Here is a 23,226-nt window from a genome sequence, read left to right as displayed (position 1 = left end):
AATATAAATATTAGGCATCTGTTTTGAATTTTAAAAAATATTAAATTAAAAGAAACATTTTACAAAGCTAATCATATTTTCGTACTTAAAACTATGGAAAATGAGTCTCCCGTGTTTTTATCATTTTTGTCATAAAATACTATGGTTTTTTTGGTTATTTCTATTTTCGCAAATAAGAACTTTTTTTTTGAGTGCAACAAATAAGAACTTATTTCTAAATATTTTTTTTACATCAAATTCTACTTTTTCAAAACTTATTTTTAAATATATAAGCCGTTGCCCGACCACATCCCACAAAGGGTTATATAAACGGTCCGCAAAGTTTTTTTTTTTTTTTTTTTGACAGAAAACGGTCCGCAAAGTTAATTCAATAATTATTTTCTTTTTGTAAGAGAGGATAACAATAAAACTATAAAAGATCTACGCGGTGGGGAATTGGGGATTTGAGAGCGCGGGAAAAATACACACGCTATACATACTCTCTTCAACGTCTCATCAGGGAGCAAAGTTTGTAATGGAAGCCTCTTCGATACACGAGCTATGTCGATATGTGAGTGAAATCTCTTGACTAATCTGCAATTTCTTTTCAAGAAACTCGTTAATCATGCTTTTCGTCATTATAATTAGCCAAAAAATATATGTGAATATTGTTCTAATTTACTTTGCAGTTTATGTACCTGGCGATTCAACGATGCCGCCTGTTAGATGATCTCTGTAGATTGTCTGTCTCTTTGAAATCATCTCCTCTCTCCGATCCTCCTTTCGTCCGTATATCTAGTATTCTCTCTCTCTCTCTCTCTCTCTCTCTCTCTCTCTCTCTCTCTCTCTCTCTCTCTCTCTCTCTCTCTCTCTCTCTCTCTCCCTCCCTCTCCCTCCCTCTCTCCCCCCTCTCTCTCCCCCTCTCTCCCTCTCAAATGCTTGTTTTACCTGGTTATCAATGACTTGAGTTTGTTGTAGCTCATTGGTTTCTCCAATTCTGTTGATATATGTGAATGTGGAAGCTGCTTAGATATGAGACGTTGAAGAGAGTATGTATAGCGTGTGTATTTTTCCTGCGCTCTCAAACCCCGATTCCCCACCGCCTAGGATCTTTTATTGTTATCCTTTCTTTCAAAAAGAAAATAATTATTGAATCAATCTCTCTCTCTCTCTCCCCCTCTCTCTCCCTCTCCCTCCCTCCCCCCCCCCTCTCTCCCAAATGCTTGTTTTACCTGGTTATCAATGACTTGAGTTTGTTGTAGCTCATTGGTTTCTCCAATTCTGTTGATATATGTGAATGTGGAAGCTGCTTAGATATTGTTTTCTCGAAATTTAGGAAAGTGAGATGAAACCGAGCCTACTGAATGATACTTGATTTTTGTTTGGGGAAGTTAATGTGAAAATAATTCATATGTCTATATATTGAGGAAAGCATGATTAAGAGGTTTTCTATTGAATGATCAGTTTCTGATACTGGCGTTGGAAGTTGCTTGGAGGAGTTTCTGAATATAAAAATCTCGCAGGATCTCTTTTTGGACGAGACATGGGGTACATATTCTTTTTCCTCTTATTTGTATGTTATATGGAGGAAGTTCCCTTGGGACTCAAAATGTGGCTTCTAATTTGTTTTCTCTGACTATTGATTGTAATGCCATCAAGAGGGTTTGGGAGGGTTTTGGGGGGGGGGGGGGGGGGTGTCGTTTGAATCCTTGAGTATTATTTCATGACTGCTGGTCCATTGAATCCTTGATGAATTATTTCAAGACTGCTGGTTTCTTCGTTCTCATGCTTGGGTCTTGGTATGATATTAGTGTATATGTTTTATATGTAATATGTTAAAATAGTCAACTAGTTTACATTTAATTGGACTGTTCATCTGACAATATTTCACGAAGTTGTAGCATCCAAAGTCTTGAAACTGAACAAGTGAAACAATCAGGTGCATGTTCAATGTTACAACTCACAAGTTCTGCACTTCTTTATGATATGGAGTAATAATTTAGCCCACATATGTTGATAGGTTCATGCACAAGAATTTATATATACTTTAAGATGCGGGTAAATAAATTTAAGAAAATTGTTAAATTTGCCTTTTAGAGATTATCTGGCTAATGTCTTTACTCTCCACTTCTAATGCAGATGGAGTTATTTCGGTTGCAACTACCAGTAAGCTTTAACCCTTTTCCAGTCATTGCCTCTCTGACTTGCTGTTGCTAAATGTTTTTGGAGATGGCAGCTGCTTATTATACAAATTAATTGGACACTATTGCATGTTCTATGTTCTTCGTGAGTTATAATGTTATTATAAGAAATAACGCTAAGACTATCTTTGCTTGTGATGAGATGTATCTTTCTTCTGATATGTTTGCATACCTTTGTGGTATATCATTTATGTTCTTTATAAAATTGTGTAGATGTATATTATCATATTGGTTACCCACTGGACGTCTTGTGTAGACTACTTTCCTTTCAGTGTAATCATCAGATCCATTCTCGAGCTATGCACGTTGGTTTGATTAAGATTTATTTTCATTGTAAAAGCGAATCAGTCTTGGCTCTATTGCAATCCTTTTTTCTCTTGCTGATTATGTATCTAATGCGCAAGCTCGAACCAAGTATAAAGATTGTGATTTGAACTCTTTTCTGACTTTTCATCCTTGTATCAATTAGACATTAGTGATGATAAGATATATCACCATAATCTGAATCTAAAAGGAGATTTGTCCATGCAAAGACTAACACAATCACCTCCGGCCTCAAAAAATGGTGCCAAGTTCAGGCACGCTACTGACCAGAAGTTTATGTGATTACAATACCAACTCTAAATACAATACCTGATCGTCTTACTCTTTTTGTTTTACCTAGCGGTACTGAAATATCACTGTCAACGTTGGAAACTGTTGACGACTTACTGGCTCAGATCATTCGCTATCTTCAAAAGGTCAGAAACTTCACTTCTTTCAGATGACATTTGTACTTTTACTTGTTTGGATTGCCTAGAGAGTATTGGTCTTCTATATCGCTCATCTCTTGTTGCTCTCTCACTTTTCCTATTTTATTCTTGTCTTGCAGATGCGAATTTTGATGATTCCTGTAAGTTTGAAATGCTACTCTAAATCTGCCATGTCTTGATTTATTTCTAATGTTTTTTAATTATTTCAACTCTTGAAAGTCAACTGCGCTATCCCTAAAGCTCCTCTTAATTTTCTGAGAATTGTTAGCTGTGAGTTTCACCTATAGGTAAATCACTGCTCAGGAAAGTAAATGAAAACAAAAACAAAAAGTAGATATATGGTGTTCATCATGATTGATTAATTTAAGTTGTCCATCTTAGAAAGACAAGCCTGTTGTTGATCTCTCTCTCTCCCCCTCCCTCCCTCCCTCCCTCCGCGACGTACAATAGTTGAGCTATTACATTAATATCTTTATCAACATGTGTGCCTGTCCTGCTTTTTTCAGAAGCTGGCTATTGAAATTGGAATTGACCACGGTGATCCTTCTGGTTCAAGATATGAAGATATTATTCAAGCAATTCAATGTGTATCGTTATCGTCTGATTCTAATATTGAATATCTGAAGTCAGGCCTCGAGGATTATGTTCTCAAGCATAATCATCGTCTACATAATATCTGCCACTCTTGCTTCCCAGATCGGTGAGTTAAAAATGGGAAGTGCCGGTGTAGATTGTATGTCTCTTTTAGTCTTTAGGATGCAGACTGAGATATGCTGTTCACCAAAAATAACAATAGCTAAAAGTAGTTTCACTCAGATTAATGCAGCTCTCTTTTATAACATTTGCATCATGAAGCTGATACTAGGTTTTCTGAATGCCTTGTCATGTTAACTTTGATAATTATTCATAAATATGTTGTTATTAAAGCCTTCTTGCCTTTGATTTTTTAGTCTTACTCTAGTAACCTTGAACTACAGTTGTCAATATCAAGTTGATATTGTATCTGCTAAAATTTCCTGTTGATTCCTGTGGAACTTTAAAAAGATAGAGCACTGTGTTTCTCTGGTTACCTAATTGAAAATTTGTACTTGTTCCCATGCCTTCTAAATATCAGAGAACATCTAAAAGTTGGAACTGGGGTGGCTTGCTGCTCAAAAAGTGGTAGAAATGCTGGACAAGTGTTGGAAGCTGTCATAATTATTAGTCAATTATCAAAGTCGACTAGTCCTTCTTGCATCCCCGTATGCTGTGGAAAAACAGAGGTTAGAGTTATATAATTTAACAATCTTTTAAGTATTTGGATGTATCAGAAATGAAATTTGTGTAGCTTCTATTGAATATTGGCTATTTATACCTGCTATGGTGTCTGTTATAATATATAAGGAGAGACTGGAAATAAAATGCTTGTTCTACTTGTTCGAAGTTGCGAGTTTTTTGTCATTGTGTGCGTCTTTATTGTCATAACACATTGTGTGGCCTACTTGATGGGTTAACGAACATTGTACTTGTATATTATAGTAATACCCTGCATACATCATTTAATTGCATTAATAATTGTATAAGAGAACCTGATATATGTAACGTACCATACTAGTCGAGCTGTTAGAAAGTAAATCCAAGAGCTGCAAATTCGTGTTAATGTAGTCAAATAAAAGTCTGTAGAAGTTAGTCAAATAACTGTCCAGAATGGTAGGACTTTAGTTAGGGCTCCGTTTGTTTGTTAGAAAATGTCTTCCTCATTTTGCAGTGTTTGTTTACATTCCGGAAAATCTGGAATTTTTTTTCCTGCATTTGCTGGGTTCATGGAAAATAAAATGTTTTCCAAAGAAGGAAATTCCTTCTAAAAATGACTTCCCCTTCTCAAATCTCAACAGAGGAAAACATTTTCCAGATTGATCTATTTTCCACCAATTTTTATAACTGTTTTCAACGACAGTCTCATGACAATATTTTCCAAGAAAATGATTTTCGTTTCTGGAAAATATATTCCCGAGAATTTATTTTGCGGAAAAATATTCTCCAAAATCAAGTTATTTTGTAGCTAGCAAGCGGAGTCTAGGTTTAGATATTTAGAGAAGTTGGATAGTTTAATTAGCTCCAGGATATGTGCTGCTTATGCTATATCTATCTAACCCAATAGCTGTCTCTAAAAAGATATCAGCTGAATTAATAAAATATATCAGTTTTTCTATAATTCTATAGCCTATTGATCAGCTCAATAACCTTTAAAATGGCATCAGAGCATACTCTTGTTCTTAAGGGACCTGCTTTTCTATTTCCAAACACTACACCTGTCCACACAAAACACAAACAAACAGCCTCTTACCAGTTGATAAACAGCCTACAAGCTGCCTACAACCAGGTGACTCTGAATTTAGAGCACTCTTGTAATGCCATGGCAGCACCAGTGTTGGATGTAAGTTATTAACAATTATGGGATGTGAAGATGGAGTACTATCTTATGGCGAATGATTTGAGCGAAAATGTTGCAGAAGTGTATAAAGTTCCTGTTATAATGGACAATCCAGGGGTGTACGACACCATGACCAAAAAAACCACAAGACCATGACCAAAAATCATAACACATGCCCTATGACCCCTAAACCATATCCATAATCGTAAACAAAAAAAAAAAAACAAATAAACAATCATATAAATAAAATCACATCCATCAAGAAAAATGATGATTTGCTACTTCAAACAAAACGAAGTGCAGTGTCAAATGATTTTCAAAACCGACAAAGGATAGAGTTATGCAACATTCAGTGATTCAGATTTAAAGAGTGTTAGAAAGTGAATCCAAGAGCTGCAGATATGTGTTGAAGTAGTCAAATAAAAGTCTGTAGGAGTTAGTCAAATAACAGTCCTGAAGGGAAGGACTTTAGTTTATAGTGTCTAGTCTAATCTCTAATCTCCTGCCTCTTGCGTAAAATTTGAAGGAAAGAACATAAACTTCAGTCAGTAGTGTCTAGTGCATTAAACCTATTCATTGTTGCAAGTGGCACATTATAAGCACAGTATAATCAATTTCGCTGAATAATGCTAGAGATTCAAATAACTCAATAGTCGGCAATTTAAACTTCATTTTGCTGTAAAGTAACTAGACCACAATATTTAATAAGAGGTTAGATATAATGTTCCGAGTTAGGTACTTTGGATTCTAATCTCGAAATCCAATCAAAGTAAGATTCTTTTTCAGGATGCTTTTGCTGTTTTAGGCCAAACTAAAAAGGGCAATAGATTTGTTTAAACTATAAAACACTAACTATATACGCATACATTCACCTTAGCAGAAAAATTTCTGGAACATATTTAGTTCATACAAATATGTTATTTTATTGAGGTGTAGGATCATATTCTGCCGGGAATAATTTCTAGTGCTGTCCATTGGAGTTACAGATGATTCATCATCATGATTATAGTAGCAATATGCCTGGTTTTACTTAATATTTAATGCTTAGTGCTCACTGCATACCTAAGATCAAAAGACGAATTAAGAGATATGCATCCTCTTAGACTTGTATCTGTAGAGTTGCTAATTTTGCTGCTATAAAAGATATAAATGACTTTAAGTTCCACTTTCAGGTTTTATATTACAAAGACTTTTCACCTTGTTTGATTTCAAGACCTTCCCTGAATGCATTGACAAGCATTGATTGGAAAAGTTATGGCTTAACTTTGCGGAGCTATTCAGATGAAAATAGTGATGCTTTACTTGAATGGGAGAATTTACCACTGGGTTTCCATATTGATATTGTACTCCACCGTTATCAAAAACAATATCCATCAGCGAGTGATATAAATCAAGTCACTGATTAGATACATAGTTTATTTTGCATTAAGCATTATGCATGTCATCTCATATGTATCTTTTTTATCATGTACATTGTTTTTCTTAACATGCTGCCAAAGTCGTAATGCTACCTGCAAATCAAAAGGACACAACTGAGCGAAGTCTTACCAGAAAAGCTGTTAAACTTGCTCTAGACAATTTGAAGGAGAAAAATGCTGGTGTTCTTCTTACAGCACAAACACTGAAGGTAAGAACTTTCTTTCTTTCAAAGACTAATGAAATGAGTCTATGATCCATTAGTAATGTCCTAACTACAGGTAGACTTGACACACAGGAGTTACCTAGTGATGTGACATAGTTGGCTATTAAGGAAGATACTCTGCGCATATTAATAAATATTAAATCAAGCGGGAGAATGTTCATATCATATAGATGTGGTTAAGAGTCACTAACTGCTATAATATAGATCAAATGGCTTTCTAATGAAGCATTCTGGTTTCAGAAAAATGTTGTGTTGGCAGTTCATCTATGATCATAACATACTGCTGCTAGTATATATTTGATCCTTGATTATCAGGCTTTCTATTAGCCAACTGCTTTGATGCTTCTGATGTTTAAAAGATGAAAAGTATCTTTAACGAAGCGTGGCTGTCAATTTATTACATTTGCTGGCTATCCTTAACATTCTTTTGCCTCAGATTCGCAGTTATGCACCTGATCTTGCCAGAACATTAGCAGGACTAATTTTGTCTTCAAATGATTCAAACTTTCAAGGAGAATGCCTTTCTCTTCTTGGCTTGCAGCCTCAAAAAATAAAATCTGAAGCTGTAGAAAATTGTATCAAAGAAAGGCTCCTTTCAGTTATCGATCTAAATGATAGAAAGCCACAGAGAAACCAAGAAGCTACTCCTTACCTTTTTGATGATCGCTTCTACAAGGAACACAACTGCCTAGATGACTATGAAGAAGGTGAGGAAGCTGATAGTTCCTTATATCTATAGGAATCTTCATGTACCTCATGAGCACTTCATCGAAACGTTATGCTAAATTCTGATACATGACCAGTTTGATGCTAGTAGCAGCAATATGTGATTTTTGAAGCCTTATGAATTACACATCTAATGGACATAAAGGTACACATTTGAGCCTCGTATTTGTTTGTAGTCATGCTGAACATCTCTGACTTTAATTAGCATCGGTTGTTTTTTGACAATTTTAGGTAAATTATTTTAGTTCCACGCATTAGTATTGTGGTTTGGTACATACTTCAAGCACTGTATGCCAGGGGTGTGTCTGTATGGAATTGGAATATTGAACATTGTACTGCCTTTACTACGTATTACATCCATTCCTGAGTTAAAGATGTTTGTACAATTATATTCCAAAAATAAATAATGACCTTTTAGCTAGACAATTTAAGAGTATCAGAACATAAACCTATTTTACTTAGCTTCAGAACCCCCAATACGGGTTCACTATTCACTAGGTAGCAAGTCCAAGAGTGTCCTAGTGATTGCCTTATATATATTATAAAATATAGTGTCCTGGTAGTTTATGACATCATTTTTGTACATTCACTCCAACAAGAATCCTTATCCACAAGCCCTATTATCAAAAAATTAATAAATTGAATTTTAAGTGTGGAAAGAGAGGGGATAATAATATTTTATTATTAAGACTAAAACGAGGCTTGAGTAGGGCAGCCTTAAGAATAAGGCAGATGAAAGATGTCCTAGCAATTTAAGGCATTTCTAGGACACTGTTGGAGCTTTTATTTTTGTCAGTTGTCCTAAATTTTGATTTAGGACATCAAATAAGGCACCTGTTGGACTTGCTCATTGGTGGACTGATTTAGGTGCTGCTTATGGGACATACCGAGAATTATTATAGTCTCCAAGTAATTGTAAGCTAGTGAAAAGAAGAAATAAATTCCTTATTTTAATTCAGTGCGTGTTAGTGTGTTAATCTGACTATGGAGATTTCTTCCCCTTCATTATTGTCTAGTAGCCTGTCAATTTATTCTTATATATGCAATTGCACAATTTATGTATTTGATTATTAATCTGATACTTGAGAGTTATATAAAGGTTGATCATTTTATGTGAGATAATAAGTTCAATGTGGTCACTCATATACTGTAATCTGCAGTAGTGCAACTACATATAAATTGAGATATAGTAGTAGGTCTATTAAAATTTTGAGCAATGATTAACTATACTTACATATCGAGGATCTTTATACATTTTGTGAAGCCTCATACCCATAGTAAGAACATATATCTTAGAAAAAGTATTAGTGGGGTAGTCTTGGAGAAGTACTAGTAATTTTAGTACACCAACTCCGAAAGCTCAAGATTATTCTTTCTATCGAGTCTTAAGCAGTTAGATGTGCAGGAGCATAAGAAATTGCATGGTCTTGGACAGAAGCCATCACAGATAACCTCGAGCATGTCTCTCCCTCTTGAGCAGAGTTCTCAGCCTTAAAGTCTAGTGTCTCATCATTGTATATAGCCCACCATTTGGCAACCAACATCTTGATGTCTTCTCTGTCCATGTTAGCTTCTTTGCCTGTGTACCTCCATGGCTTTGATCCCTATTATCAGCAAGTTGAACCAAACAGTAAGCATATGGACTGATAAATTGTTTTAATTTAGTATCACCCAGAATAAAATATTATTGGAGAAGAGAGCTTACAGCAGCACAATAATGTACAACTTTGACTTTTTCAAGCTCAACGTTCTCTGGATGACGCCACAACATTGCTAGAACCAGGTTGTATGCTAGAGGAATAGGCTTGTACATGTGGTTAAAGAACATGTTTAGGAAATCCTAAGAACAGAAGAGTGGTTAGATAAGTAAAATCACTTCCTTTTTATTACTGTTCTGCATTTTAATTTCATATATGTGATTTGATGTTTATTAATTGTATTTAATATTTGCATGCATGCATATACATATTTATTGAGGTATATAAACCACTTACTTGCTCCGCAAAGGGGGTTGGTGCAGTAATAACGAGAGTCTGAAGAAGGCTTTCATAAACTAAATGACTAGGTTCAAACACAAACATCCCCGCATTGAAGTACAAGGGAGGTGGACAACCCATCTCAGCAGGCCATTTTACTTTCTCTGGGCACTGCTGGCAATACCCAACTGAATACTGGGGGGAATGGCTCCACGTCTTCTCACAGAAGCAATCCATTACAGCATAAAAGTACCCATCCGGCGTGTCAAATAGATGGTCGATGTTTTCAAACACTTGGATGTCGGCATCAAGGTAAACCATCTTGTTGTAGTCGAACTGAAAATATATAAGCATGTATAAAATATTGATATGATAAGTAATTTTAAGATGTATTACTGATGTATAAGTGATACTGGTTACTTACATTCCATATACGGAGTTTTGAGTAGTTGATCACATAATAGGCCATTGCAAACTCAATCTGGTTTTCTGGTGGATAGATGGGCTCTATTTCTTGTATAATGCATCCCTGAGACCTTAATAACTCACGGTGTTCTTGAGGAACGTCTGGCAACATTGCTACCACAAGAGGGTATGCACTTTTCACCTTCCTTAAACCCTTGGCCAGTCCGACTACCCCTTTGACATAGTCACCGTTACCTGCTAAAAATGTCACGTAGGCCCTCTTCTTGTCCCCTGCTTTCTGAGTAGGTGACTTTCTGCTACAAGTAAGGGTGTCCACTGGTACTCCTGGAGCCATTTTGTAGCTTTGGAAGCTCACTTAATGGTACAGAAACAACAAAGTTTAATGCTAACTTATGTATTGAGGAGTGTGGGGAAAATAAACCAACAACTCTAAAGTTGCTACTCTACCTGCCTTTGTTCCTAGGTTCTAGAGTGAACACTTAAGGCTTATTATATAGGGTTTAAATGGAAATCAAATGCACACAAATGAACTTCAAATGAGATTCAAATACTAATTTGATGTCTTTATCAAATTTCTTTATATAAATAATTTATGTGAGAATTATTTTTTCGGCTTGATGTGGAGGGAAATGGAAATGTATGAACATAATTTTGCTGTCCAGCTTACATTGATTCGGCCTTATCATTTAGGGTAAACGGCTGAGATTTCATATGCTGATTTTTTAATCAAATAGTGATTGGATATTTGCGCATGCCAGGACTAGGAGAGGAAGAGTGAGTGCTATGTCTTCTTAAGTAATACTAGTATGACATTTTAATTGTATTAAAATAAACCGAAGTCCAGATGTAAAAAATAATACATCTAGAATACAAATATCTATCCATCTGGGCTGTTCATGAATAACAAAAAACTGCACATCTTTCATGTTTTATATATTACAGGCTTATAATACATACTGTGATGTGAACTATTTACTTGTTTATTATTAACAAAGTTGCCAGACTTAAAACTTTAACGATGCTGAATGCTACTATCTTACCATTCATCAGGTTGTCTGCTGTAGAAAGGAGATAATATTTTTTGCAGCATTATTGTTGAAATTCTAGATGAATATATTCTAAATCCATATTTTTGTGTTCATGAAATGATTTTACGGAATGCTTGTTTAAGAACTACTGAATTCAGAATTCGTCACCCTGAAGTGCATCATTCTGTTGTCTCTCTGGACTGTTAGATCTTAAAACTAGACACACCTGTGATGTTTTTACATTCGTTAGACACTATGTTGTGTTTGGTTGGGGTGAATGAATTTGGAAGGAATAAAATAAAACTTGAACTATGTTTACAGATAATTATTTATAAATTTCATTCCTTCCTCCATTCTATTCCTTATACCCTATACTAGAGAACACACTCCCAATTTGAGAAGGAATGCTCCATTCCTTCCTATACTCAATTTCTTCACAAATCTAATCATAACAATTTTGCACTCAATTCTATTGTTTATGTTTATTTTTAGTCATTCCATTCTCAGGTGTTGTGGACTTGTGGTTGTATCTTGTATTGAACTTGGTTGAAGTGTAGATTGAGTTATAGGGGCAGAATAAACTCACCCTGACGAGAGTACACCTCTTTTTTATCTCTCTCTTTTTCTGGTCTGGATAAAGAAATACATCTAGTTATATCTATATTGTCTTTGTACTTTTGAAATTAAATAGTTCAAGATGCAGCTAAAGATGATTAGGAATTCATAACAAGAATCTTGGTCTCCCACTAAGATCTTAGGAGCCACAACTGCACACAATTTTGATATTCATTCACACCCACCCGTTGAATATATGATCCTTATTCACAAGCTATGGTATCTCTCTGTGCAGATATTTGGAAATTAAACCTGTCTACCACCTTTCCCAGCATAAGGTCACATTCTTGAGAGCGATGACAATAGGAAACCTTCAAGAAATCGGGTCCTATTTTGCATACAGGTGTATCCATATACTCCTCTTGTGTAGTACAGGGGTTGGCATTGACTTGTTGACAAAACGTATATACAACAAAAACCCAAATGTGTGTGCTCAATGAAAGGGTGAAGCTCAGCCGCTGCCATTAACCACTTGATCGTAAGATCCTTGGTTATATTCCTCCCCAACAGCTTTGGAGTCTGGGAATATGACTGGAGAACGTGTCTGCTTTCCAGTATTTATATGTAATTATTTTAATTCGATGCCATCGATATCATGAATACTTTAACATACAAGGATAGGAAATTAAACCAATACATGGCAGCTTGTCGACATATGTATCTTAGTAGCATACATCCAGTAAAAAATAAGGTCGTCAGATAGCACTTCTACTTATATATATAGTAGCCCAACAGGTTCGTGTCAAGCCTCCCTCCTGAGCAAATAAATTACCTAGCTCCGAACCTGAGCCTAACTCCGAACCTAACCTCTTCTCATATATATAAAAAAAAGATGTTATCCATGAGACTCGAACTCAAGATCTCTCCAATACAAATACATCACTCAAACCACTTGAGCTACATAAACAATTAGTTTGTTATTCAAAAACATTAATTACATACTTTAAAACTTTTGTATTTATATTCGTTTCAATATCTTATTTATTTGGGATGAGTTATTATTTCAGTTTAGTCTCATATATTGTTTACATGATAGATTAATATCTATAAATTAATTATTTACATAAATAAATTTAAAATTGAAAAAGAATATGAATAATCGGGTTCGTGGCATGATTCAGATTTCAAAAAATAGATATAATTCGTATTCGAATAAAAATGAACGAATTCAAATCTAACTTAATAGTTTAAACGAGCACCAATACAATATTATAGAAATTTTAAGTCATGAATGTGAGAAATAAGCACAAAAACTGAGGTTTAAGCGAGCATCTTTGAAAAGAAAAATTGATGGGCTTTCAACGTGGGCTATGTCATATTAATTTCTTTTATTATAAAAGGATTTTGAACATTGATAATATGATAATGGTCTCTATATCCTAACGAATTTGAATATAGAAATATCAGTTCAAATGTAGTTTTTAATCTATAATTTTTTTTAAAAATATACTCCCTTCGTCCTATTTTAAGTAACCTTATTTGACTTTCACGGAGATTAAGAAAAATGTAGTAAAAAAGAGTAAATTTAGTTGGAAAGTGGGTAAAGTGGTGGAATATATCAAAATTTAATAATAGATTTGAGATAGTGGTGGTAAGTTGTGAGTGTAATAGTGTTTATTTAATATAAAAGAGTATATAATAGAGAAGTAGTGGGTGTAATAGTGAAAAATAGTGTTTAAAAATAGTAAGTATAATAAGTTCATTATTTTAGAGATGTCTCAAAAAGGAATAAGGGTCATATAAAATGGGATGGAGGGAATAGTACTTATTATTACTATTAATGCTATTAGGTTGCATATATTACATTTTTCATGTTTACATATTTTGTCAAAAAGTAAAACATAATAGTTACGCTCGAAACAATATGATGACACACGGATATTATTTAAAACACAATACAAATTCAAGGTCCGTACGAGAATAATATAATGATATATGAATATTATTTAAAATACAGCAAGAACTAGAGCCCCGTGCCTCGCACGGGCTTTTATGCTAGTTTGTATATTAATCAAAAACTTGGAATTAAATTCTTTAATGTTTTTTTCGCATGTCGCTAACATAAACATGTCAGGCAACCCAACATACATACTACTCCCTCCGTCCCTCTGATTTCTATACACTTTCCTTTTCGGGATGTCCCATTCAATTCTATACATTTCAAAATTTTCCTAAAATAGTAAACTTTTATAATATAAAAATCCCACTCACCCACTAACTTCATCTACTTTTCCAAATCTATCACTTAAATATTAATGGGTTCCACCACTTTACCTACTTTTCTTTCTCTTTCTTATTACTTTACATTACTTTATACACTTTTCTTAGTCTCCATGCCCGATACAAATGTATATATCTCAGTGGGGCGGAGGGAGTATATAGCTTAGCCCAGCTGAAATTTACAGAAAAATATTTTTATTTAGTTTGTAATTTGCTTATAACTGTTTCGCATGAAGACGATTGGTAGAGACAGTTTGATTACTGAAGACCTGCTTCATTGCTATAAATAAATTGCTGTGCAACCTGGGCAACTGGAATACATGAACATTTTATTTTATAAGCCTCGCGCAAGTTGTAATATAAAATGTCAAATACAGTTACATTCCTACGGTTTAAAAATTTATGTTCTGTTAAAATCTACACCATCTATCCATCATATATGCATTACTGTAACTTCAAATGTAATAAAAAGAAATATATGAATTACATTTTATAAATAGCTGAAACCACGTAAACTTTAGAACAAAAACTTTTACCATACATATAGTTAACAATAAAAGCACAAATTAAAAGATAATCCTAAAGCTGAATAACAACTAAAGAAAATTAGAAGTGTCGACTAGAAGTTTCAAATTGTATGTATTTCAGTAAAGCCACCAAAAATTTGTGGTGCATGTATAATAACTATTTGTGAACGACTTCAGCTGCCGTGATACACAGAACAAGCAAAATATTCCTTTCACTGACATAATGTGTGGCAGTGACATGCAATAAGAAAGAAACCAATAAGGAATAAACTACCAAAAATCGGAAAGTGATGGAAAATTATGTCTCAACATCATACAAGCATTATATTACAAATTTGCAAATTACTCATACAAGTATTTATTGTCTCCAGAATTCGTATATATAACCCGGCATTCTTTCCGACCACTTGAAGGTCAGGTTTAGGTCCAGCTTTGGTTTAAAGACAGTGGTGGCGACCCTAATATAGTGTGGGTGGGGAGCCAAAAGAAGAAAAAACTAGATAATAATTCTGCATCCATAACCACTCCCGGCAAACAACTTTGCATCTGCTCATGACTGTATTCAGAAGAATAAAAAAACAAACGTCAATTTACATTCTCAGTACAAGCTAACCATTAAAAATGCGAAACAATGATTTGATAGTGGAACGATTACTAATGTGAAAAATGATTTGATAGTATGTAAAGTTGTAAACACTTGCCTTGCTAGCAATGTTGTTGGAAAGCCAATCCAACCCCTCATAAAGTCCCTCCCCTGAGGTTGCACAGGTGCTCTGAATATACCTACATATAGAGAACAAGATAAGAACATGTACTGAAAGTCAAAACAAAAACAGATCATTCCATATAATATCTACATTGATAAGTTACTGTAAAACATCAAAGTCTAAAATAATTACCAATGGCGCTGTCGAAGAGAGTGGAGACCAAGCTTATCTGTTATTTCAGCAGCATTCATTGCATTCGGAAGATCTTGTTTGTTAGCAAATACGAGTAGCACTGCATCTCGTAGCTCATCCTACAGAAGCAAATATTAACATGCTCTTTAATGTCTACCAAATAATTTGTATCCTAAACTTGTATCTAACACCTGAGACAATACACCCGGCCATGATACGTATTGTTCACCAAAAAAGTTGTACATATATAATTGTAGGCACAACACACATTTTTAGTTATTTCAGTACCTTCACTAAAAATATAAATTGATACTAGTATTAATATAACTAAAATGCTTCCAGATCTAATTTGTTTTCTTTAGACACATAATTACATTAACACATAGGCAACTATATTATTGGAAAAATTACCTCATTCAACATTCTATGCAACTCATCTCTAGCCTCCACAACTCGGTCTCTATCATTGCTGTCAACCACAAATATAAGACCTTGTGTGTTTTGGAAATAGTGCCTCCACAGTGGACGAATCTGCATAAAATATGGTCAGCAGATATTCATAGTAACTTCAATGATGTCAAAATTAATATCATGAGTTAGAATATACTTTGCAAGGGGTGTAGAGGAACAAGTAGTGTTTATCAACCAAAAATGGATTCTAATAAACTTCTAAATTGTTAACAGAAATTTATGGAGAAAAGATAACAACCTTGTCCTGACCGCCAACATCCCACACAGTAAAGCTGATGTTTTTGTATTCAACAGTCTCAACATTAAAGCCTGCAGACAATCAACAATGTTTCCATCACAAGTTGTGCAGGGGAACTAGATGATAGTGGCCGGAACAATAAATATAGACCATGAACTTTATGATTTTTACTAAACAATGAAAGAGTCAAACACATCCTACTGACTAGATCCAGCAAACGTTTAACATGAGATCATTAATAAACAGGGTGCATTTGTTCCTATGAGAGATGAACACGAAACTGAAACCAATGTACCTCTATATTACAATAATCAGCTAGTAACATTCAATAAATGTAAAAGAAGCGGTCCTGTTATAGGTGCATTGCAGTATGGTTTTGCCATTGAAGGTCTGATTAAGAGGCAAATGAAGTAAAATTTTGAACAATTAACTGTACTAAAACTGGTACTGCCATTAAGCAAGAGACAAGTTGCTCTTCTGTTTCTTGAGGCAAGTAGGCAACCAGAAATTGGGTTATGCAGTTATTTGATTATTTTGAAAGAAGGCATGTTGCAAATTTGAAAACGAGTTTGTCAATAGTCTCAGGCATCTGTTAGCTGGATATGTATACTAGAGCTGCTATAATCACAAGATATTGCAAAGATGAAAGACATCGAAAATTATTTGATTCAACAGGGTACATATATAAGCCATATTCCCTTTACAATGTTGCGACCAAAGGTGTGAAAATATATAGTATGGTCTCACAAAGTTGTGTGCAGTTTCACAAGCAAAAGATCAATTATCTAAAATGCTTAGCCCAACAGATACCCTTTCTGTAATTGACCTTACCCAAAAAAAAGATGATAACATTTCTAAAGAAGATACTATTATTATAAAGCATAAAAATGCTCAACATAGTCTACAACAAGTAATGTGCAGAAACAAAACATCACTTAGTTTAAACATCTAAAATATTAACAGCTAACTGTCTTTAGTCAATTGACATACCAATAGTAGGAATGGTTGTCACAATCTCCCCAAGCTTGAGCTTGTACAATATAGTTGTCTTACCAGCAGCATCAAGACCAACCATCAAAATCCTCATTTCTTTCTTGGCAAAAAGCCGGCTGAAAAGCTTAGTGAATGATAGCCCCATTCTCGTTTCAAGTAAGGATCCCTATATTGTTAGTATATGTAACAAAACACTCAGATTCACAAAACAATTCTCCAGCACCGTGTTATCAAACGGATCTAAATAACACCATCAAAATACTAGCCCGACAAAGCAACAATTCAAACTTAATATTTAACACCACAATAATTTAAACAGGCAATTTTACAATCTTCAAACATAACATTATCCACTAAATGCAACCTTACTTTTTTCATCATCATTACCATGTATCGTAATTTACTACCTAACCAATTAAAATACAATTAATTCAAAAAAATCAAATTATTTTCACAATAATGCTTTCAATGCAGCCATAAAAATAGCAAAATCGAGAATAAACCATCAGCAATTCAGCACGAAGAACATAAATCAGATCACGCACTACATATACATATTATGATACATACATCCAGCGAAACAAACGGGAAATTCAGAGATTAAATCACATAATTTAGAAGCAAAAGCATCGTAACAACAAATAGAGATACATAAATACATACAAATTGAACAAAATATGGAAAAATAATTGAAGAAGAAGATGAGATTTACCTAGATGAAAGCAGAGGGATCTGGTGCGTGTTTTGTGTGTGAGGAATAGAGAGACACAGATGAAAGCTTGAGACCAACGCAATAAATGAGGGCGAGAAGCGTCAACGACAATTTTATATGTTAAACGAAAGTTTCGTTTTATTTTTTTTTCCCTTTCTTCCCTCTTAATAAAAATACTTACATTTTTAATATTTGACTGATAAATTATAATCACAAGAAATTAATAGAAACAAATATAGAAGACTAATTTTTTTTAATTTCCAAGGTCCACAAATTGTATTTTGTTAGAATTAATATAAGGTAAATTCATGATTTTTATATATTTGTTTTTCTTAATTTGGCAATTATATATCTACTACTTCTGTTATATATAATATTTATTTGATATTTAAAAATATAAAATTAATTTAAAATATATTAGTTAACCAAAAATGTAATACGAGCATAATTATATTATTCTTATGTCTTGTTAACCAATTCAATATACTAGCCTTTAACCCGTGCAAAGCACGGGCGCTTATATAACTCGTAATTTATTAATTATAATTTAAATCTTAACACCATTTTATTAGTATTTTAGTATTAATAATTTGGATTTTAGTTAAATTATATTAACCAACTGATTATATCTTCTAACGGAAATTTAGCTTTCACAATTTATTATCAATCTATAATTATTTTTCTGATATTAATATGTGATAGTTTATTATTCAATTAATTTTAAATCAAAATTTTCATATTTCATATATCTTCATATGTTACGTAATGGTTCGTGTTTGTAATGAAATAGAACACGTTAGAGTTAAATTTCGAGTAGAATACGTTATAATTAAAAAGTAGCGTCTCTAATTATTTATATGTATTTTAGACAAAAATATTCAAAATTGTATATTTATAATTAGTTATACATTTATCTATAATTTTTTTTAATATTAATATATGTTATTAACAGTAGTTTCATCTTTTTCAACTAATTATAAATTATATTTAAAAAGATATTAATATACATAAGGAGTGTTTTTAGTATATGAAACTGTTTAATAGCTATCTACATGTTGTAGACTTTTAGTTTTAGAGGAGAGTACCAAACCAAAATTTTGTACGACTACAAATTATACCTATGGCTTTTTATAGTATAGTATAGATTTGGTGTGCACTGCGGTCTGCACTACTTGTATGCATGCTCCACGTTGGTTGGGTCAATTGCCAAGAAAAAACTAGTTTAAGAATGTGAATACTTTTTATATATATATGTTACTACTATTTTACATAATTACATAATAGCAATCTAAATTATCCCACACAATAATAATACTATAAAACAAAAATTAATACAAGTAAAAATAGGAAATCTGGGATCTGTAGTTAGTGATTAAAAGATATATATTTACAGGCATAGCAATCAGCCTTCAACTAAAAGCTACATTCCATATGAGTTATGACTATTCTCAGATGATCGAGAACAGAAGTTAGAGTTCAGTATGTGTAAGATGCTCTGGACTTGACTCTGCAAACTGATCATCTCCGAGGCGTTTGATACTCAAATCTCTGTCAGATGAAGTCAGACATTCAGCGGAAGGTTGCATATATCCGTACCCAAAGCCTGTGACGGAATGGCAGTAAGTCTCCGCTGTGCCATTCATCCTTCCCAGGTTGATATTGTTTAGTACTATGTGGCTGCAAGGAACTTCATCACTGCATGCAAACTGCATGGCCTTCGCGCTTTTTGAAGTTCCACTAATGTTGCGGTACATAATCAGGCTTATTTTAACAGCCGATGTCTAAGAAATCAAAATGAAGGCAACTTCATTAACTATACATAAGTTATTAAAGTTTTAAGGAGAGGGAGGGAGAGAGGAGAGTACTTGGTTTTGGCAAGTCTTTGGAGAATCACAGTAATACTGATCAATTATAATTGGGTTTGAAACATTTTCCATCCTCACATTCTGATAGCGTACTCCACGGACATAACCAGATCCCCCCTGCATCAAAGATGAAGATACTGATGTATTACTTGTAAACGAAGAAGTAAATAAAGTACTCCTATTTGGGCCATGGAAATCTTCTTACCATCTCCATGTAAGAATTAAAGTTCTGCTTTTGGCATATGATATTAATGTAAAGTACTATTACTTGATGTTATTAGGAAACTAGGTTAAAAGCATATCTTCATGGGCTCATAGTTGTCAATGCCTTAGATTTCCTTATAAACAAACCGAAGGTATATGATTCAAGAATATGGCAAACTATGATGGTAACTTCTGGCAACAGATCGAGTCACCTTAGTAATGCACTTAACTTGCAAGAACTGAAGCTTAACGCGACGAGTATCTAAACAATTTCCAAATGATTACCTGCCAAGTTTTAATTCTGAGGCCATTAGTAGTCCCTCTGATAAATGCTTTGTCTAAAACTACTTTTGTAACTATACCAGTTGAGTTGTTCTTCCCAAGGCTCCCAATGCTGGCATACCAGAAACACATAGACAAAAAAAAGTGATAATTATCAAGCAACTTCATCATATGTGTACTAGGGGATATGCTCGATTACTTGTGTGTTATTTATTTCTGATACTAGAGCAGGAAAACACGCCCCAGCTAACAATCCAGTAAACATTTATTATACCTTATACCGTGACCAGGTCCACAAGAGATTTCCTTCATCTTGATATTTGAGCTACCATTGACAATTGAGATGCAATCATCTCCTGAATATCAAATACCAAAAACCTGATCAGCATATTTTGTATATATAACAATATTACCACTAATGCTCATCTGTGCAGTAGATCAACCATAAACAGAAACTTGGGATATAGCGATTATCAATAAAATAATATACAGGAAGTGTACGTACGACTGACCAGTTTTAATTTTAGATTTCTGAATAACCACATCTGTTGATGCAGTGATATGGATTCCATCAGTGTTGGGACTGTCTTCTGGAGAAGATACAAGTACATCAGAAACACGAACAGATTCAGAACGAGAAATGGTGAAGTGCATTTGTTGGCTGTTTCTAATAGTAAGGCCTTGCACCCTTACAGCTGAGCTTGAATCAATAGTAAAAGCCTGCATATATAAACTCTTTATTTTAATAGTTCACTCAATAGCTTACCAAACAATAAATTAATCATTGGTTGATATGTTTCGACTAGACGTAGACTTCCTTGTTTGGATAACTTGTTTTATATATCATGTTTCCACGAAGTATTGAGATTCTTACAGTGGGAGCTCCAATGCAAGGCTGCAAGAAAAAGGAATCATAAGATAAGGCCTGAGCACGTTTATCTATAGCAGGAGAAATTCGAAATCACAGAATCACTTACATTTGACTTGTTCTTTTTGCATGATGCTGCCCACCATTTGCTTCCTGAACCATCTATGACTCCTCTCCCTTGGAAATGAACTGCCCTTAGGTTTGAGAAATAAAGCCAGATTCGAGGATTATTCAGATCCCAAATTTTGGGGTCATTTGGTGCTACAATAGTTCCATCAACCTGTACACAGTTGCATTTTTAGCTTCTCTTGGTAATTAACTAAAATCTGTTAGTATTTTTTATATATGGTCATATAATCATAACAGTGGAGAAGCACAAGAACAATTTAAACTATATATATAAAAAATTGACAGATACTATATTAATTTGTCATCAAATTGATTTACTAAATATTTACAGCCCTTCAATGAATTCTGAAATTCAGCAACAAATTTAAAGAATCTGAAAAAAAAGTATGATTTTAATAAAGATTCACCTGAACGACCAATCTATCAACGCAAGGCCCTCTGAATTTAGTTGCATTGACCAAGTAACGACGTCCTCTTGGGACCAAAAGAACAGATTTCGGCGTAGAGCAAGCTTGTTTCCAAGCCTCTACAAAGGCCTAATACAATGACAAGTAACAAAAGAAGCAGCTTATAATGGCAGTAATTAGTAACAGATTTGTAATGAAATAAGTCACTCTACTTTATGAGCCAACAAATGATCAGAATGCATAATATAGTGGTTCCAACTGTCCCTGTGAGACAATGATTGATAAAGCTTGGTAGTTCTGATTAATTCTAGGCAAGATACCCTACAAATTTGATATGAACAAAACAGATATAGACTGTACTGCAAAGCATAATGTATATAGCACACGCATGAATGTCACCTGAGTATCGTCAGAAATCCCATCACCAACTGCACCAAGACCATCAACATTCACAAGAATCTTGCTACCCCGCTCACTTGTCCATGATGGAAGCTCAAAGAGCTCTACATCCTCTCCTTCTTCAATATCCAAGTTATCAAGATACTCATGAACAGTGTTATCAGAGAAGTTGTTATCCTCAATATTACCAAATACCACTATCAATAGACAGAACAAAAAACCTAACAAGATACTTTTCTTCATCATTAATGAGTTTTCGTAGTTCAGGAAGACAGTTAGATTTACATAAAATAAACGAAGACATTAAAAATTAATATATATGTTTTGATTAGTGCAGAAACCGGAGGATTTTGGGGTGATATATGTCTTGGCTTGAAAGCAGCAGAAGATGTTATATTTTCCACATGCCTAGACTTCAAGTATAAGAATAATATTTGGTAAGTTCACTTCTTCTTTATTTTTGGCTAAGTTTTGGTAAGTTTGCTTTACTCTTCATCTACTGGTCCCAAGAACAGAGACTAATTGGTAAAAAAGTGTTCCCCTGGAATCTTTTGTAGCGTATTCCACCAAGAGATTCCTACTGGCTACTGACACAACTAGTTGCCATTTAAAGTTCCTTTCCTCAGGCAGTCACTCAGGATTATAAACTACACCTGATATTCCAAGTACATGCAGAATATAATACATTTCTTTGCGAAGAAAGTATTGAAAAATGGATATAACTTCCTCATTTTCAGATCATTTTAAGCATAAAATGGAGTCAATCGCAATTATGTGTTCGTAACGCGTCATACTTGAATTGAGACATTTATTATGATAGCTTTAGGCATCTTTAATTACTAACAATGCTAAAGTATGGGTGTTCAATTATTAATATATATTAATTCACTTATCAAATATTATATGCATATTTATATTTTTTTTTTAATCATAACACTTTCACGTCTGTGGATTATATCGAAATATACTATCGAAAATATTGGAATAGCTTCTTTCATAATGAAAAGAATAGCTTCTTTCATAATGAAAATCTTTCATCTAATTTACATATTCAATATGGAAAACAAACAACAAAAAACCAGCATTATATATATATGTATATGCAGCTGATCATAGGTTACAGGCTTACAGCCAAGTCGAAGTCATATCCAAACAAAACGAACCAACCCATCCAAATCACAGCAACGAAGCTTGTACATACACATACTGACATACAGTTTATATATTCGCAAAGAAGAGCAGAACATGATAGCA

At 33.9% G+C, this 23,226-nt stretch overlaps 4 protein-coding genes across 4 annotated transcripts; 1 reads left to right on the top strand and 3 right to left on the bottom strand.

The window, feature by feature from the left end:
• The first annotated feature begins 403 nt into the window (after positions 1 to 403).
• LOC108208969 (type 2 DNA topoisomerase 6 subunit B-like) lies at positions 404 to 10,719 on the top strand. The gene is made up of 12 exons (XM_064087845.1): positions 404 to 550; positions 669 to 777; positions 1,444 to 1,527; positions 2,119 to 2,145; positions 2,650 to 2,758; positions 2,845 to 2,920; positions 3,052 to 3,072; positions 3,439 to 3,632; positions 4,047 to 4,194; positions 6,518 to 6,725; positions 6,845 to 6,972; positions 7,424 to 10,719. The coding sequence occupies exons 1-12, from the start codon at positions 515 to 517 to the stop codon at positions 7,724 to 7,726; spliced, it is 1,443 nt and encodes a 480-aa protein (XP_063943915.1). The 5' UTR covers positions 404 to 514; the 3' UTR covers positions 7,727 to 10,719.
• Positions 8,889 to 10,449, bottom strand: LOC108208970 (galactinol synthase 1). Its single transcript, XM_017379622.2, has 4 exons — positions 10,114 to 10,449; positions 9,708 to 10,025; positions 9,419 to 9,553; positions 8,889 to 9,317 (listed from the first exon to the last, which is right to left on the bottom strand). Exons 1-4 carry the CDS (start codon positions 10,447 to 10,449, stop codon positions 9,099 to 9,101), a joined length of 1,008 nt encoding a protein of 335 aa, XP_017235111.1. The 3' UTR covers positions 8,889 to 9,098.
• Positions 10,720 to 14,756: 4,037 nt separating the features above from the next.
• Positions 14,757 to 17,956, bottom strand: LOC108208971 (ADP-ribosylation factor 1). Its single transcript, XM_017379623.2, has 7 exons — positions 17,819 to 17,956; positions 17,104 to 17,272; positions 16,114 to 16,184; positions 15,816 to 15,935; positions 15,405 to 15,523; positions 15,207 to 15,288; positions 14,757 to 15,061 (listed from the first exon to the last, which is right to left on the bottom strand). The coding sequence occupies exons 2-7, from the start codon at positions 17,249 to 17,251 to the stop codon at positions 15,056 to 15,058; spliced, it is 546 nt and encodes a 181-aa protein (XP_017235112.1). The 5' UTR covers positions 17,252 to 17,272; positions 17,819 to 17,956; the 3' UTR covers positions 14,757 to 15,055.
• Positions 17,957 to 19,095: 1,139 nt separating this feature from the next.
• On the bottom strand, positions 19,096 to 22,329 carry LOC108208207 (probable polygalacturonase At1g80170). Its single transcript, XM_017378710.2, has 9 exons — positions 21,973 to 22,329; positions 21,574 to 21,702; positions 21,147 to 21,317; positions 21,044 to 21,064; positions 20,682 to 20,889; positions 20,444 to 20,525; positions 20,173 to 20,281; positions 19,684 to 19,800; positions 19,096 to 19,599 (listed from the first exon to the last, which is right to left on the bottom strand). Exons 1-9 carry the CDS (start codon positions 22,216 to 22,218, stop codon positions 19,288 to 19,290), a joined length of 1,395 nt encoding a protein of 464 aa, XP_017234199.1. The 5' UTR covers positions 22,219 to 22,329; the 3' UTR covers positions 19,096 to 19,287.
• Positions 22,330 to 23,226: the final 897 nt, after the last annotated feature.

Source organism: Daucus carota, chromosome 2, assembly GCF_001625215.2.
Source record: "Daucus carota subsp. sativus chromosome 2, DH1 v3.0, whole genome shotgun sequence".
Lineage (NCBI taxonomy): Eukaryota > Viridiplantae > Streptophyta > Magnoliopsida > Apiales > Apiaceae > Daucus > Daucus carota.
Note: the sequence above shows the minus strand (reverse complement) of the source record. Positions and strands in the feature narration are given on the sequence as shown.